General features: G+C 43.9%; 2 protein-coding genes across 3 annotated transcripts in view; both read left to right on the top strand.

Moving 5' to 3' along the window:
* The window catches only part of LOC148423095 (uncharacterized), a 23,223-nt gene extending 8,290 nt beyond the window's left edge, over window positions 1–14,933 (top strand). The window contains exons 3-9 of one of the 2 annotated variants that reach the window (XM_088415494.1): window positions 1,966–2,061; window positions 3,007–3,102; window positions 3,983–4,075; window positions 10,388–10,483; window positions 11,188–11,287; window positions 11,991–12,086; window positions 13,097–14,933. In XM_088415494.1, coding sequence (XP_088271620.1) covers window positions 1,966–2,061; window positions 3,007–3,102; window positions 3,983–4,075; window positions 10,388–10,462 — 360 coding nt within the window. In that variant the 3' untranslated portion in view covers window positions 10,463–10,483; window positions 11,188–11,287; window positions 11,991–12,086; window positions 13,097–14,933. The remainder of the gene's footprint in view (window positions 1–1,965; window positions 2,062–3,006; window positions 3,103–3,982; window positions 4,076–10,387; window positions 10,484–11,187; window positions 11,288–11,990; window positions 12,087–13,096) is intronic. The other variant, XM_088415496.1, reaches the window with a different exon arrangement.
* Window positions 1–15,808, top strand: part of LOC148423094 (fibroblast growth factor 14) — a 126,285-nt gene that overhangs the window by 58,445 nt on the left and 52,032 nt on the right. The gene's annotated exons all lie outside the window — the stretch shown is intronic.

Below are 15,808 nucleotides of genomic sequence, written 5' to 3'. Positions count from 1 at the left end.
AAAGCTCTAATTTTGTTGTATGTAGTTTAGAGGGTAGTTTTGACATGTTGCTTTTCCACCTGGCTCACTCATCCACATTTGCTTACTCAGCAAGCTACTACTGTTGCTTTTGTAAAGAACACCTATAATTTTAGACATGTTCCTTTTAACATATTCAATATGTGGTTTTCAACTTAGTGTTGTGTTTATTAAAACTCAGACAACTTAGATTTTGTTTACCTTTTCTGTTGTAATTGAGTCCATTTGTGATTTTGCCCTTCTGCTTAATTTTTCTAGAACCAAAGATGATAAACTTGGTTTTGTTTAAGTTCAGAGATCATTTGTTTGTGTCAAACCAGTTTTTCAGTATATTTAATTCGTCTTCCACATTAGTCTGAAGTCTTTCAAGATTCATAGCAAGACGTTGCATCGGCAAATACTACTTTCTTAAAATTATTCATAATGCCACACATGTCATTAACATATATAATATAACCAATATAGGACCAAGTACGGAGCCTTGAGCAACCCCAAGTGCCATCTTTAAATGAGCTAATATCATTATAAAGCAATACATACTGTTTTCTGTCATTTAGGTAACATCTTATCCATTCATATGTCAACCCTCTTATTCCATATCTGAAATGTTCCCATTAATACAATATGATCTATAGCAGGGGTGTCTTAATCAGGTCCTCAAGGACTGGTATCATGCAGGTTTTCTAGGTTTCTTCCCTGACACACCTGATTCAAATGATCAGGTCATCAGCAAGCTCAGCAGAAGCCTGATTATGATCCTGATCATTTCAATCCGATGTGTCAGTGAAAAAAACCTGCAAAACATACAGGACAGCGGCTCTCAAGGACAGAGTTTGGACACCCCTGATCTAGACAAGATTTTAGCAACATTTTCAAAATAAAAAATTACTGTGAATATTAACTTTCCAATTTCAAAATGATTTATTTTTATTGAGCAGGCTGCAATAAACTACAGTTTTCCCATAGACTGCTGCAATAACAAATGAAACCGCTCATATCTTTCAGAACAGTTTAACATCAACAAAATAAAATACATACTTCCTTTTCACATGCTACTTCACGAAAAGTTGCTGCCGAGCTCTTTCATAGTTGAACATGAATGTTCAAAACATGTGGCCACAAATCAGATGAGACAACCACAAAATCATCTCTCCCGTAGTTGATTATGGTCTAGGAATATAATAGCCACTCAAGCCATCTCATGCAGAGACTTTAGACCAGGCATGTCCAAACCCAGTCCTAGAGGGCTGCCTATCCGGCATGTTTTGGAGATTTCTGTTCTCCAAACACACCTGATTCAAATGCTCAGCTCATCAGCTAGCTCAGCGAAAGACTGACAACAAACCTGATCATTCGAATCAGCTGCATTGGATGACGGAAACATCAAAAATATGCAGGATAGGTGTCCCTCGAGGACTGGTTTTGGACATGCCTGCTTTAGTCAGTGTCAAATAGTCTTGCGCACCATTGGTGTCAAGTAGTCTTGCGCACCATTGCCCAACATGTGGTTTTCTTTAGACAATGTACGACTCAAATGTCATTCAGAAAAGGAGGATAATGTCAAGAGCGAGTCATTGGCATAACGGGCATTGGCATGGGGCGGCATGGCTTGGTGGTAGAGTGGTCGTCTCCCAGCCGAAAGGCCGTGGGTTCGATCCCCCGACCATCAAGACCATGTCTAAGTGTCCTTGTGCAAGACACTGAACCCCCAGTTGCTCCTGATTGCGTCATCAGTAGGTAAAAGACTAATTAGTGTAAAGCGCTTTAAGTACCTAAGGTAGAAAAGCGCTATATAAGTGAAAGTCCATTTACCATTTTACCATAACCTGTATTTACTGGATTCACATAGTTTCTCAAATGTCTATAGTATAAGGGCCAAAAGTCATAGAAGTATGAAAAGGTGATTTATGTCATAACTTTTAACATACCAATTTTCAACATGTTTAGGATGGAGGACAATCGACTGTGACCGAATTGGCAGAGCCGGGGATGACCAGGGCCGCACAGCAGCCTTCTCAGCGATCTACAAACTCAGAGCTAGAGGTACGTATCCCATCGGCTCAACCTGACTGGTCTTAAGCTGTTGGCGTAGCCGTCTCATACAGTAGACTTCTGCAGATTACTCAAGTCTTGGAAAGTATGTTGTGTTCCCTCGTAATAGTCAAAAAAACTTTCAGTCTGATATAGGGCTGTATGGCTTGGTGGTAGAGTGGTTATCTCCCAGCTAAGAGGCTGTGGGTTCGATTCCCCCGACCGCCAAGACCACTTCGAAGTGTCCTTGAGCAAAACACTGAACCCTCAGTTGCTCCTGATGCTGCATCATCAGTGGGTTAATGACTAGTTAGTGTAAAGCGCTTTGAGTACCCAAGGTAGAAAAGCGCTATATAAGTTAAAGTCCATTTACCATTTATAGGGTCTACTCAGATTGTTGTGTATTGTGGGGTCCAGTTAAGAATTTTGGTCAACTCAGTCTTATGCCTGTAAAACAGTGTGTCTGCTTTGACACTTACTCCGGTCTTTCTGGTTTTGTGGGGTCCAGTCAGGTATTATGTCCATGTGATACACGCACTTGTTGCTTGTTTTACTGTGTTTGTGGGGACCCCGTAAAATATTTTAAATTGTTCCCATGAATGGTAGTTATCAGTGTTTTTCATCTTTGATGTACAAAACTGCAATCAGAAATTGTGTCTTCTCGTAATTGATAATGGGCTCAGAATCTACCAGCCACTCAAGGCGTCACATGCGGAGACTTTAGGCTGGCGTCAGGCTATCTTGTGCAACGTTTCCCACTTCAGTGGATGTAGGACTCAAACATCATTTGGAACAGCACAACACTGTCAAGAGCGACTCATTTGGAATAAGCTCTATCAAGAGGCTTCAACTACTTTCTCAAATGTTTATTGTATAAGGGCCAAAAGTCGTAAACGTATGAAAAGGAGATTTATGTCCTATTACTTTATAAATTATATCAATTTTCAACATGTTTAGGATGAAGGGCAATCGACTGTGACCGAATCGGCGGAGCCGGTGATGACCAGGGCTGCACAGCAGCCTTCTCAGCCATCTACAAACTCGGGGCTAGAGGTACGTATCCCATCGGCTCAACCTGACTGGTCTTAAGCTGTTGGCGTAGCCGTCTCATAGACCTCTGCAGATTACTCAAGTCTTGGAAAGTATGTTGTGTTCCCTCGTAATAGTCCAAAAAACTTTCAGTCTGATATAGGGCTGCATGGCTTGGTGGTAGAGTGGTTATCTCCGTGCTAAGAGGCTGTGGGTTCGATTCCCCCGACCGCCAAGACCACGTCGAAGTGTCCTTGAGCAAAATCCTGAACCCTCAGTTGCTCCTGATGCTGCATCATCAGTGGGTTAATGACTAGTTAGTGTAAAGCGCTTTGAGTACCCAAGGTAGAAAAGCGCTATATAAGTTAAAGTCCATTTACCATTTATAGGGTTTACTCAGATTGTTGTGTATTGTGGGGTCCAGTTAAGAATTTTGGTCAACTCAGTCTTATGCCTGTAAAACAGTGTGTCTGCTTTGACACTTACTCTGATCTTTCTGGTTTTGTGGGGTCCAGTCAGGTATTATGTCCATGTGATACATGCACTTGTTGCTTGTTTTACTGTGTTTGTGGGGACCCCGTAAAATATTTTAAATTGTTCCCATAAATGGTAGTCATCAGTGTTTTTCATCTTTGATGTACAAAACTACAATCAGACATTGTGTCTTCTTGTAATTGATAATGGGCTCAGAATCTACCAGCCACTCAAGGCGTCAAATACGGAGACTTTAGGCTGGCGTCAGGCTATCTTGTGCAACGTTTCCCACTTCAGTGGACGTAGGACTCAAACATCATTTGGAACAGCACAACACTGTCAAGAGCAAGTCATTTGGAACAAGCTCGATATGAAAAGGTGATTTATGTCTTATTACTTTATAAATTATATCAATTTTCAACATGTTTAGGATGGACAATCGACTGTGACCGAATCGGCGGAGCCGGCGATGACCAGGGCTGCACAGCAGCCTATTCAGAGATCTGCAAACTTAGAGATAAAGGTACGTGTCCCATCGGCTCAACCTGACTGGTCTTAAGCAGTTGGCGTAGACGTCTCATAGACCTCTGCAGATTACACAACTCTTGGAAAGTATGTTTTGTTCCCTCGTAATAGTCACTAAAGCTTTCAATCTGGTATCGGGTTCACTCGGGTTGTTCTATTCCCCCCCTCCAGATGCCAGAGGCGGTGCTACAAACACAGAATAAACCTTCGCGCAAGCGCAAAACGCATACCATCAAAAACATCATGTATATGACAACGGACACATATATATATATATATATATATATATATATATATATATATATATATATATATATATATATATATATATATATATATATATATATATATTATATATATATATATATATATATATTATATATATATATATATATTATATATATATATATATATATATATATATATATATATATATATATATATATATATATATATATATATATATATATATATATATATATATATATATATATATATATATAGTCCGTCTCTCAGAACCTTCTCGCTCGTTGGTTTGCATGCCATATGAGTACAGCACCTTTTGTGGTTTATTTCCTATCGTCGTGTGTCGCCCGTTGACTGTGTCAGTCGGGGTTGCTGTCTACTCTTTGCCCTCCGGTGTATGCGATGGTTGTGTTGGTTTATCCTCGAAGAGTGGAAATGGTTTATCTACCATTATTACTTGAGCAACGTTTGCTGTGGCTTTGCTTCACGGGGTGAGTTGCGTCGTTGCATGCTCGCCATAAAGTTGTGTTTTGTTTTTGCTTGGCTGTGAAATTTCCACGGTTCTTTGTGTGCCTGATCACCCGCCAGCTTTTGGTGTCGCGAATGCGTCTGTTATCTGTCCTGGCCGCGTCGCTTGCGCTTCGCACACGATCTTGGCTGGTTGCTATTGTCCATCATCCGCGGTTACTCTGCATTACGTACCGGTTGCTGTTTTTGTGGTGTGTTCCTCTCACCAATTGGCGGCAAATCTGCTCTCGGCCCCGTGTCTCTTGCTTGTCTGGCTCGCAGCGGTTGAGTCCTGCACCAGCTCTTGCCTTGACAGCTTTTGTTGCACTTTTCACGGTCGTATGGAGGGCTCTGTGCTGTGCTCCAGTTGTGGCTGTCGTGTTGTGCTGGCGGACTCACAGGGTGGCCGCTGTTTACGTTGCTGTGACTCGGCGCATGTTGACACAGCTTCTTTGCCGCAAGTGACTTTGGCTGTGGATGATGTGACCAGTTCTTTCAAACAAGGCTACGTCCGTGGCTGCGCCTGTTGAGTTGGCAGTCTCCTTGCCACCCTTTGGCTGACGAGGCTCTGCCAATCTAGCTCCGCCTGCTTCTTCCTCTTAGCGAGGTTATCCTTTGAGGATGAGATTGCTTATTTGCGTTCCCAATTGGAAGTGATATCTGCACTGTTGCAGGAGCGCCTCCAGCCCGAGTGCCTTGGCTTCCGGTGAGCTGTCCTCTTATCAAGGCGCCGTTGCACCGGATCTTTACAAGAATGTTGATGCTATATCTCTGTCTGCTTCAGACTCATGCTTCCGTGAGTCTTCGATTCTAGGGACTCCGCTGTTTGTTCGCCTCCTTCTGAGAGGGGCTTGTCGCTCACCGTATTTGGTGATGCGGATTCACTTATGTCCCTTTTGCGCGCTGCTTTGCCGGAGTTTAAGGTGGACATTCCTTGTCACCAGTCTCCCTGGAGAAATCCCTTTTTCTGGCGTGGCCACCCATCTGTGGCCTTAATTGTCCCACAGAGTGGGCATTATTTAGATCTCTCGCAGTCCTGTTGGGCCGATATGAGTGCCTTTGCCCGCCTTACCTCTGAGGGGCGTACATTGCCGGCGTTGCAGGATGCTGCTAACATTGGGTTAGACTGCATGCCGGTTGTGGAGGAAGATGTTGCTTCCTTGGCTCTTGTCACCTGACGAGCTCGCTCGGATTACGCGGAGTTGTGCTAATATACAATGTCGCATGGAGGATGACCTCGTTGCAAGGGCCTATAATGCTTGTGTGCGCTCGCCTCGAAATTGGCAACACTGTCTCGCATCTGTTGTTCACTGCCATGGCTGTGGCGCGGAAAGGAGATACTGAGTCGGTTTTGTTATTTGGCGAGGCATGTGTACATGCTTTTGCCCTTATGACAAGGGACCACGGGCGTGCAATGTCCTACTTGGTGCGTTCACACTGCCTTTTGTGGTTGACTCAGTCCTCCTTGACTAAGTCCTCAGCGTACTCTGCGGGACTTTACTGTCATCCCTGGAACATTTTGCGGTTCTGGTGCAGTGGAGACACTGGAACGGTCGCTCAGGGTCAGTTAGGTACGTGTGCAGCTCTCTGACCACGACAGAGCTTCGGCCATTTATGGTCCTCCTCGGTTTCCTGCCTATGTGCCTCATTACCGTGTTTCATTGCGTAGCCAAATGTATGGGGTTCCCAGTTCCTTGCGTATCCCCAGATGGTATGCTGCTGTGGACACTCGCTCTTTGGCGCGTGTGCCTGCTGTGAGTGGAGTTTGTCCCACCGGTGGATTTCGCTCTGGTCGTCGGAGGCCTGACGGTAGACCCCAGGCGGTTGATCCCCAGCCACCCCCCTTCCCCCAAGGCCCCGCGAACCCGTGGGTTACGGGACTGAGGTGTTGGGGCCGGCCGTCTGGTGTATTTCCCCTCAGCAGCTCAGGCTGTGGGCTGCTTTGCAGACAGACCCCTGAGTGTTTTCCACCCTGTCCCGGGGATGTAAATTGCAGTTTTGACGCCTGCCCTCCATACAAAGTTGGGTCTGGGAGACCTTTATCGCTGACCCCGGCAAAGGCCTTGGCCCTCGATCGGGAGCTTACTACTCCCCTGGCCAAAGGGGCCATGGAGCCTGTTTTCTTTCTAAGCCTCATCAGGGGTTTTTATTCCCCTTCCTTGTCTCATAGAAGACAAGTTGTTTTCGCCCGATTTTGGACTTGAGAGGGCTCAATCGTTACCTCAAGAGAGTGCCGTTTTGCATGCTTACAACGTCTGACGTATTGCGGTTTGTCAGTCTTGGCGAATGGTTCACATCATTCGATCTTACAGACGCTCACTTTCCTGTCTCCATCGCGCTTCATCAGAAGACGTTTTCTGCGCTTTGCTTTCAGGGGCGCCCACTGGCAGTTCCAGGTGCTTCCGTTCGGCCACTCACTCTCACCAAGGGTGTTCACTCACTTCGTGAAGGCTGCCCTTGCTCCCCTGCAGGCGAAAGGTAGGAAAATTCTCCCGTACCTGGACTGACCTTCGCGCTGTCTCGTGCTCAGGTGGTCAGGGATTTTAACTACCGTGCTGCTTCGTCACATCTCTCGGTTGGGGATTAGGGTGAAGTCGTCTTTGGTTCTGTCACAACAGAACACCTTCGTTAGGGGGTTGCTGGACTCCATGGCCATGCTGGCCCCCGCCCTTCACTTCAGCGAGCGAATGATATTTTGCGTGTCCTGGGGGTTTTCGCCTAAACACGCGCTTTCCTTTTGGAATTTTTTTACTCCTGCTAGGCAAGTTGACTACCCTCACTGCGGTGGTTCCTCTGAGGCTCCTATACCTTAGTCCCTACATATGGTTGAGTGGCTTTCACTTGGATGCCAAGAGACATCGGCACCGATGCCTACAGGTGTCTTGTCGCTGTCTTCTCGCATTGGCCTTGTGGCACCTATGTGCTTTTGTGGCTGCTGGCGTTCGGCTGGGAGTGGTGCTGTCTCGCCGGCAAGTGGTATCCAGCGATGCCAGTCTCTCTGGCTGGGGTGCTGTTTGGCAGCACAGGCTCGCTCAGGAGCATTGGTCGTCGGCGGATACCGCAGACCACATCAATGTCCTGGTACTTCGAGCCATGCAGCTGGCCTTCATCCCCTTCCTGCCATTACTTCGGGGTCGGCACGTCCTTGTGCGGTCAGACAATACCTCGACAGTTTTCCACATCAATCATCGGGGGGGTACCAGGTCCATCAGGCTGTTGTTGGTCGCTGGAGCCCTTCTTTAATTGCTGCCACCCATCAGCTCAGTCTGCAGGCTGCCTACCTTCCGGGTGTCCTGAACCAGGTAGCGGACTCGTCTCGTGGGGTTTCAGCGCCAGGGGAGTGGCGTCTACAGCCGGAGATTGTGCTTGCATATGAGCTCGTTTCGGCCAAGTGGAGGTCGACCTCTTTGCCATGCTAGAGTGGACTCACTGTCCCCTTTGGTTCTCTCTGATGGAGGTCAGCAGTCCACTGGGGCAGGATGCCCTGGCGCACTCATGGCCGTTTTGTCTCCCATACGCCCCCCCCCCCCCTTTCCCCTGATCTGGACGATGCTTCAGAGGGTCCATCAGGAGGGCCACACCCTGTAGCTGATGGCCGTTTTGGCCGACACGGACATGGTTCCCTCTGCTCCACAGCCTGTGTTTTGCCGACCCTTGGCAGGTTCCAGCCCGTGTGGCATCCCCACCCTCATTGACTTCGCCTGTGTGTGTGTGGCCTCTGAGGGGCCTGACCCATTGCTGAGCTGCTGCTCTGATTCAGTCAGGTGCATTATTGTCAACGGCAGGGCTCCTTCCACGCGCTTGTTGTCTAACAACAGATGGGAGTTCTTTGTGTCGTAGTGCATGACGCTTGCCACGGACCCAGTGGCTTCCTCTGTTCCTGCTGTCTTGGAATTTCTGCAGTCTCTCTTGGATAAGGGTCGCTCACCTTCCATGTTGAAGGTGTATGTCGCTGCCAATGCGGCCCGCTACGCGGCGGTTGATGGCGACGTGATACGGCGCCACTTGCTTGTTTCTTCTTCATGAAAGGGGCCCGGTGTCTCCGACCCTACAGTGTGCCATGCACCGGTGCCTGGAACCTGTGCGTAGTACTTAATTTCTTGTGCCAGCCTCCTTTTGAACCCCTGTGTGAGGTGCCTTCAAGTGGGTTTCTCTGAAGACTGCGTTTTTGTTCGTCGTTGTCTGGGCCAAATGAGTTGCAATTGCATGCCCTGTCCTGTCATCCCTTCCTGCGTCAACAGGCACCCTGATGGAGGTGCAGTCACTCTGTAGCAGAAAGCGCTTTTGTTCTGAAGTTGCAACCCTCTCCCTATCTCAACAAACCTTTTGCGTATCATTTGTTTCGTGCCCCGCCTGGGGACGCTGGGACCTCTGCCGTCTTCTAGTGCCCTGTGCGGGCACTGCTTCCTTATGTCCTTATGTTTGTCTCACTGGACCGTTAACGTGATCACGCATGCTTGCGGGGATTTGGAACACCCCTTACCTTCGAGTGTCTGCAGCCCATTCTACTAGGAGTGTCGCGACTTCTTGAGCTCGACTGAAAGGGGTTCCCTTTGAGAATGTTTGTGCTGCTGCTTCCTTGTCGTCACCTGACACTTTTGCCAGGTTCTACTATGTGGATGTTGCAGCCCCCCATTCTATGTATATGCTCCTGGGCTCCTCGGGGGCATCTATGTAAGGTTGAGGTGAATAGCGTGGTCTCCTCGTGACTTCGCTGTTATTCGTCATTCCTAGCTTTTACCACTGCCTCTGGGGTGAAATAGAACGACAGTTACGTGTTTAATAGTGGTTCTATGATCCCCGAATGACCACTAGAGTTACTTGTCATTCGAATTCCTTGTCCTCACGTTGTTTGCGCGAGTCTGTTCTGAGGGACAGACTAACGGGTGACGCTGCCTTATATATGTCCCTGGTGTCCTATACATGAGGTTTTTGATGGTATACATTCTCATCTTGCGCTTGTGCGAAGGCTTATTCCGTGCTTTTATCACCGCCTCTGGCAGTCATCCGGGGTTGATATAACCACTGTTACATATATAACTGTTGTTTTGTGTTGTGGGGTCCAGCCAAGCATACTGGTCAACTCAGTCTTATGTGTTTAAAACAGTTTGTCTGCTTTGACAATTACTCTGATCTTTCTGGTTTTGTGGGGTGCAGTCAAGTATTGTGTCCATGTGATACACACACTTGTTGCTTGTTTTACTGTGTTTGTGGGGACCCCGTAACATATTTTAAATTGTTCCTATAAATGGTAGTTAACAGTGTTTTTCATCTTTGACGGACAAAACTACAATCAGAAATTGTGTCTTCTCGTAATTGATAATGGGCTCAGATTCTACCAGCCACTCGAGGCGTCACATACGGAGACTTTAGGCTGTGTCAGGCTATCTTGTGCACCGTTTCCCACTTCGGTGGTTTTCTGTTGGCAACATAGGACTCAAATGTCAGCTCTATTGAGTAGAATGTATATCGTATGAGGGCCAAAAGTCATTAAAGTTTCAAAAGGTGATTTATGTAAGATTACTTCATATTTTATATCAATGTTCAACATTTTTAGGATGAAGGACAATCGACTGTGACCGAATCTGCAGAGCCAGTGATGACCAGGGCCGCACAGCAGCCTTCTCAGTGATCTACAAACTCAGAGGCAGAGGTACGTATCCCATTGGCTCAACCTGACTGGTCTTAAGCTGTTGGCGTTGCCGTCTCATAGACCTCTGCAGATTACACAAGTCTTGGAAAGTATGTTGTGTTCCCTCGTAATAGTCAATAAAGCTTTCAGTCTGATATAGGGTTTACTCAGATTGTTGAGTATTGTGGGGTCCAGTTAAGCAACTTGGTCAACTCAGTCTTATGTCTGTAAAACAGTGTGTCTGCTTTGACACTTACTCCGATCTTTCTGGTTTTGTGGGGTCCAGTCAGCACTTGTTGCTTGTTTTACTGTGTTTGTGGGGACCCCGTAAAATATTTTAAATAGTTCCCATAAATGGTTGATAACAGTGTTTTTCATCTTTGACGGACAAAACTACAATCAGAAATTGTGTCTTCTCGTAATTGATAATGGGCTCAGAATCTACCAGCCACTCAAGGCGTCACATATGGAGACTTTAGGCTGTGTCTGCCTATCTTGTGCACCATTTCCACTCTTGGTGGTTGTCTGTAGGCAACGTAGGACTCAAATGTCATTCAGAACAGCACAATACTGTCAAGGGCAAGTCATTTTGGAATAAGCTCTTTAAATTGGATTCACATAATTTCTGAAATGGTTATTGTATAAGGGCCAAAAGTCATAAAAGTATGAAAAGGTGATTTATGTCCTATTACATTGTAAATTATATCAATGTTCAACATGTTTAGGATGAAGGACAATCACAATTGACTGACCGAAAGGGCGGAGCCGGTTATGACCAGGCCCGCACAGCAGCCTTCTCAGCGATCTACAAACTCAGAGATAGAGGTACGTATCCCATTGGCTCAACCTGACTGGCCTTAAGCTGTTAGCATTTCTGTCTCATAGACCTCTGCAAATTACACAAGTCTTGGAAAGTATGTTGTGCTCCCTCGTGATAGTCCATCAAGTTTTCAGTCTGATATAGGATTTACTCAGGTTGTTGTGTATTGTGGGGTCCAGTTGAGCATTTTGGTCAACTCAGTCTTATCTCTGTAAAACAGTGTGTCTGTTTTGACACTTACTACAAACATTCTGGTTTTGTGGGGTCCAGTCAGCACTTGTTGCTTGTTTTACTGTGTTTGTGGGGACCCCGTAAAATATTTTAAATAGTTCCCATAAATGGTAGTTAACAGTGATTTTCATCTATGACGGACAAAACTGCAATAAGAAATTGTGTCTTCTCGTAATTGATAATGGGCTCAGAATCTACCAGCCACTCAAGAAGTCATATACGGAGACTTTAGGCTGTGTCTGGCTATCGTGTGCACCATTTCCACTCTTGGTGGTTTTCTGTAGGCAACATAGGGCTCAAATGTCATACAGAACAGCACAATACTGTCAAGCGCAAGTCATTTGGAATAAACTCGATGAAGTGGATTCGCATAATTTCTAAAATGTTTATTGTATAAGGGCCAAAAGTCATAAAAGTATGAAAAGGTGATTTATGTCCTATTACTTTATAAATTATATCAATGTTCAACATGTTTAGGATGAAGGATAATCGACTATGACCGAATCTGCAGAGCCGGCGATGACCAGGGCTGCACAGCAGCCTTTTCAGATATCTGCAAGCTTAGGGATAAAGGTACGCATCCCATCGGCTCAACCTGACTGGTCTTAAGCAGTTGACGTTTCTGTCTCATAGACTTCTGCAGATTACACAAGTCTTGCAAAGTATGTTGTGCTCCCTTGTGATAGTCAATCAAGTTTTCAGTCTGATATAGGGTTTACTCAGATTGTTGTGTTTTGTGGGGTCCAGTTGAGCCTTTTGGTCAACTCAGTCTTATGTCTATAAAACAGTGTGTCTGCTTTGACAATTACTCCGATCTTTCTGGTTTTGTGGGGTCCAGTCAGGTATTATGTCCATGTGGTACACACTCTTGGTGCTTGTTTTACTATGTTTGTGGGGACCCCGTAAAATATTTCAAACTGCTCCCATAAATGGCAGCTAACAGTCTTTTTCGTCTTTGACGTACAAAACTGATATCATAAATAGCCTCTTCTCTCAATTGATAATGGGCTCAGAATCTACCAATCACTTATGCTATCTCATACGGAGACTTTAGGCTGCTTCAGGGGCTATCTTTGTCACCATTTCCAACTTTGGTGATTTTCAGTATCAGTAGGCAATGTATTACTCAAATGTCATTGAGAAGAGTGCAATCCAGTCAAGAGCGAGTTATTTGGTATAACCTATATTAATTGGCTTCACCTATTTTCTCAAATCTTTCTATTATGAGGGCCAGAAGTTGTAAAAGTATGAAATTTATGTTGAGATTTATGTTTTTCCGCTACAAACGCAAGAGAGATTTTTGTAAACATTGTAACAAGGCTGACTGGCATATATTACAAGTGCATCACAGTAGACCATGTTACGTGGGCAGACCAATGCACCAATGCACCAATCACACACAGCTACTGTATACTGTATGTGGTGGAAAGGCAGGATGAAGTTGCACTGCGACAGCACATCAATGAATGGGTTAGTTGGGATGCTGAACTAAATGCACTGTGAAACGGTCTTGAATGAATTGTGCTAAAGATTGTTTTTTAAGTGTTTTTGATTTGTTATGTTTTTCTTTTCTTTTTTTAAAGGTCGGAACCCTGTCAAAGAGGCATTGGGTAAAGGAGGAGATCCTGGACATCGATAAACACATGATGCCCTTCATTACACTGTCCCACGGAACAGTGATTGCGATAAGTGCCTTGAAAAATAACACTTAGCACTCAAAAACCACAAAACAGTGTTTTCAAAACCTACAAAATCTAACATGCTTGTGCTGTATCGAACAATTTAAAAGTTCAGAAGGGAAAAGGATAAATGCCTGTGTCCCCTTGACAAATTCGTCAAGTGGCTTTGCAGTAGTGTGTGATGCCTTCAGTCTGAGCAGATTCAATATAATACTGGTTATTCTCATGAAAAAAAAAACTGTAAAACAATTCTCCATATACAGAATACTAACATGAGTCTGCCAGTTGTTTCACATTACTGTTTTGGAGTGACAAATGTGGAATGGCTCCACAAAGTAGTGATAATACGAGTTGTCTGACATTTGTGTAAAGGACTATGGAAGGGTACCCAGGAAGGTTCTAAAACCAAACCGTGTGTGAGGGGTACCCAGGAAGGTTCTAAAACCAAACCGTGTGTCAGTGGTACCCAGGATGGCAGAAAAACCAGGTAGTGTGTAAGGGAAACCCACAAAGCCAGAAAAGCCAGACGGTGTGTATAGATACTAACCCCAGAAGTGATGAAAACCAAACATGTCCCCACATGGCAGTCTGTATTCAGGTCAATTCCTCAAACTTTGCCTAAATGGGAATTTGAAGTGATGATAATTTTTCCCCCGATTTTAGGATGTTGCCTGATTTTTTTCAGGGCTGTAGAGCCTTCAGAAAGGTGGGTTCCCACAAAGGGGGGTCTGGTCTTGTGTCCCATCAATGTAACAAAAACAAGTATGTGTGTGTGTGTGTGTGTGTGTGTTTTAGTTCATTTATACCGCTCCTTGTGAATACCTCTCGTTTATACTGCAATGACAATGGATGCACTAAAAAAAAATCTGCTGCATCATTAGCTGGGTTTTCATTACGTATTTTTGTCATTATAGATGAAATCATCCTGTTAATAAAAAGTTACAAGTACTTTAGAACAGGTCCATATTCAATACATGACTCCATGTACACTCAGACTTTTGAAATACTGTAGTTTGCATTCCCCTGGAGTTCCTCAGGGCGCTGTCATTTATCTTCGCTTGTAAAAATAAACCAATAAATAAATAAATTCATTAATAACAATTCATGTTGAACAGCTTTAACATTTTCGAGGCCGTTGCTGGTTAAAAATGCAGTTGTTTTCATTTGTTCAATGCCCTGCCATTGTGTTCTTTGCTCAAACCACCATGTTGGCATAAGTCTTATCTATTGTAACAACTGTATTTAAGTCCTGTCAATAGATATAAAATGTAAAAGTTGAGTTATGAACATTTAAAGCTCTGGGGATTACTGTCAATGAGTCTTAATCATTTTATGATTCCAGACAGCTATTTCCGGACTAATGAAACCCCAATAAGAACATAGAACATGTTGTTTCCAGCTCATAACAATTGTTGCATTATGAATACCAGTATTGTTCAGAGGGACATGACTGATTTCTGCATAAGACAGATGAGTTGAATCAACTTGAAAATCAATGATTATGGGCAACATTTCCCTAAGTAGATGTGATGACTTGCTGATGCTGATGGAGTTTTTGTAATAAGGTGTGACTATGTGGACCTTTTTTGTGCACTTAATGCATGTTATTGCAAAAATCCCTGGACCCCTCCCTCCCCTTTTATTTCATTCAATAGCTATTTTTGGCGATGGGTTTTGAAAGGTTAACCTGTGAAATGGATGTGGAAACTGTACAAAAATAATAAACATGTATCCTCTGTGATGTGTGTTTCACGGGTTATTTTAGCTTCTTGAGAAAATGTTTTGAGGGTTAGGGTTAGAGTTAGAGTGTGAGTTGGATGTGTGATTATTTTGTTGTGGTAGTACCATGATTTTTGCCCCATTTTCTATTTATTATATAAAAAAATATTTATTGTATAAGTAATAATATTCCTATACAGTACAGTATATATATATATATATATATATATATATATATATATATATATATATATATATATATATATATATATATATATATATATATAATTATTATTATTATTTTTTTTTTCTAGACCACAGCCAAAATGCTTAGAGGAGAGCAAATCAGAATTAGCACGAGTCAAATGATAGAAGAATGCAAAATATATTTATTATATTTCATATTTAGAGGTGGGCCGAAATATTTTTGTTTACTCAATATTTCAGGCAAATATACTGTATATAACTTCACTGATAACATTTTGAGTGTCATGTGCATGTCATGTTTGCTTCAGCTGAAACCATTCTTGAGCTTTGCCAAGATGCACTCAATTCATCTTCATAATGACAATCATTTTATTTTCAAAGCATCAATCTGTGTGCATCAATGAACTTATGTACAGTCAGAGTGTCCGAAGGTGATTGATTAACTGATCCTAAAAATAGTAGCTGATAAACCTAACAGTCACGCCAACCCATAACCTTTAGACACAGGCTTTAACATTGTCCATCACATAAAATTACTGAAGCAGAGAATGTATGTACATGCCCTGACAATCCATTCTCATTGACTTGACATGAATGCTGCTTCAATGGTCCTGTCACATAATCGAGATTTAGGATGTGAGGTAAGCCGTACATTCTCCAAGCGAACACATGACGTCTCTCCATCCGTCT

The sequence above is a fragment of the Hippichthys cyanospilos genome, chromosome 5 (genome assembly GCF_059441005.1).
Source record: "Hippichthys cyanospilos isolate Australia breed blue-spotted pipefish chromosome 5, RoL_Hcya_1.0, whole genome shotgun sequence".
In the NCBI taxonomy this organism is placed as follows: Eukaryota; Metazoa; Chordata; class Actinopteri; order Syngnathiformes; family Syngnathidae; genus Hippichthys; species Hippichthys cyanospilos.
The sequence above is the reverse complement of the archived record's forward strand: the minus strand, read 5'-3'. Positions and strand labels throughout refer to the sequence as shown.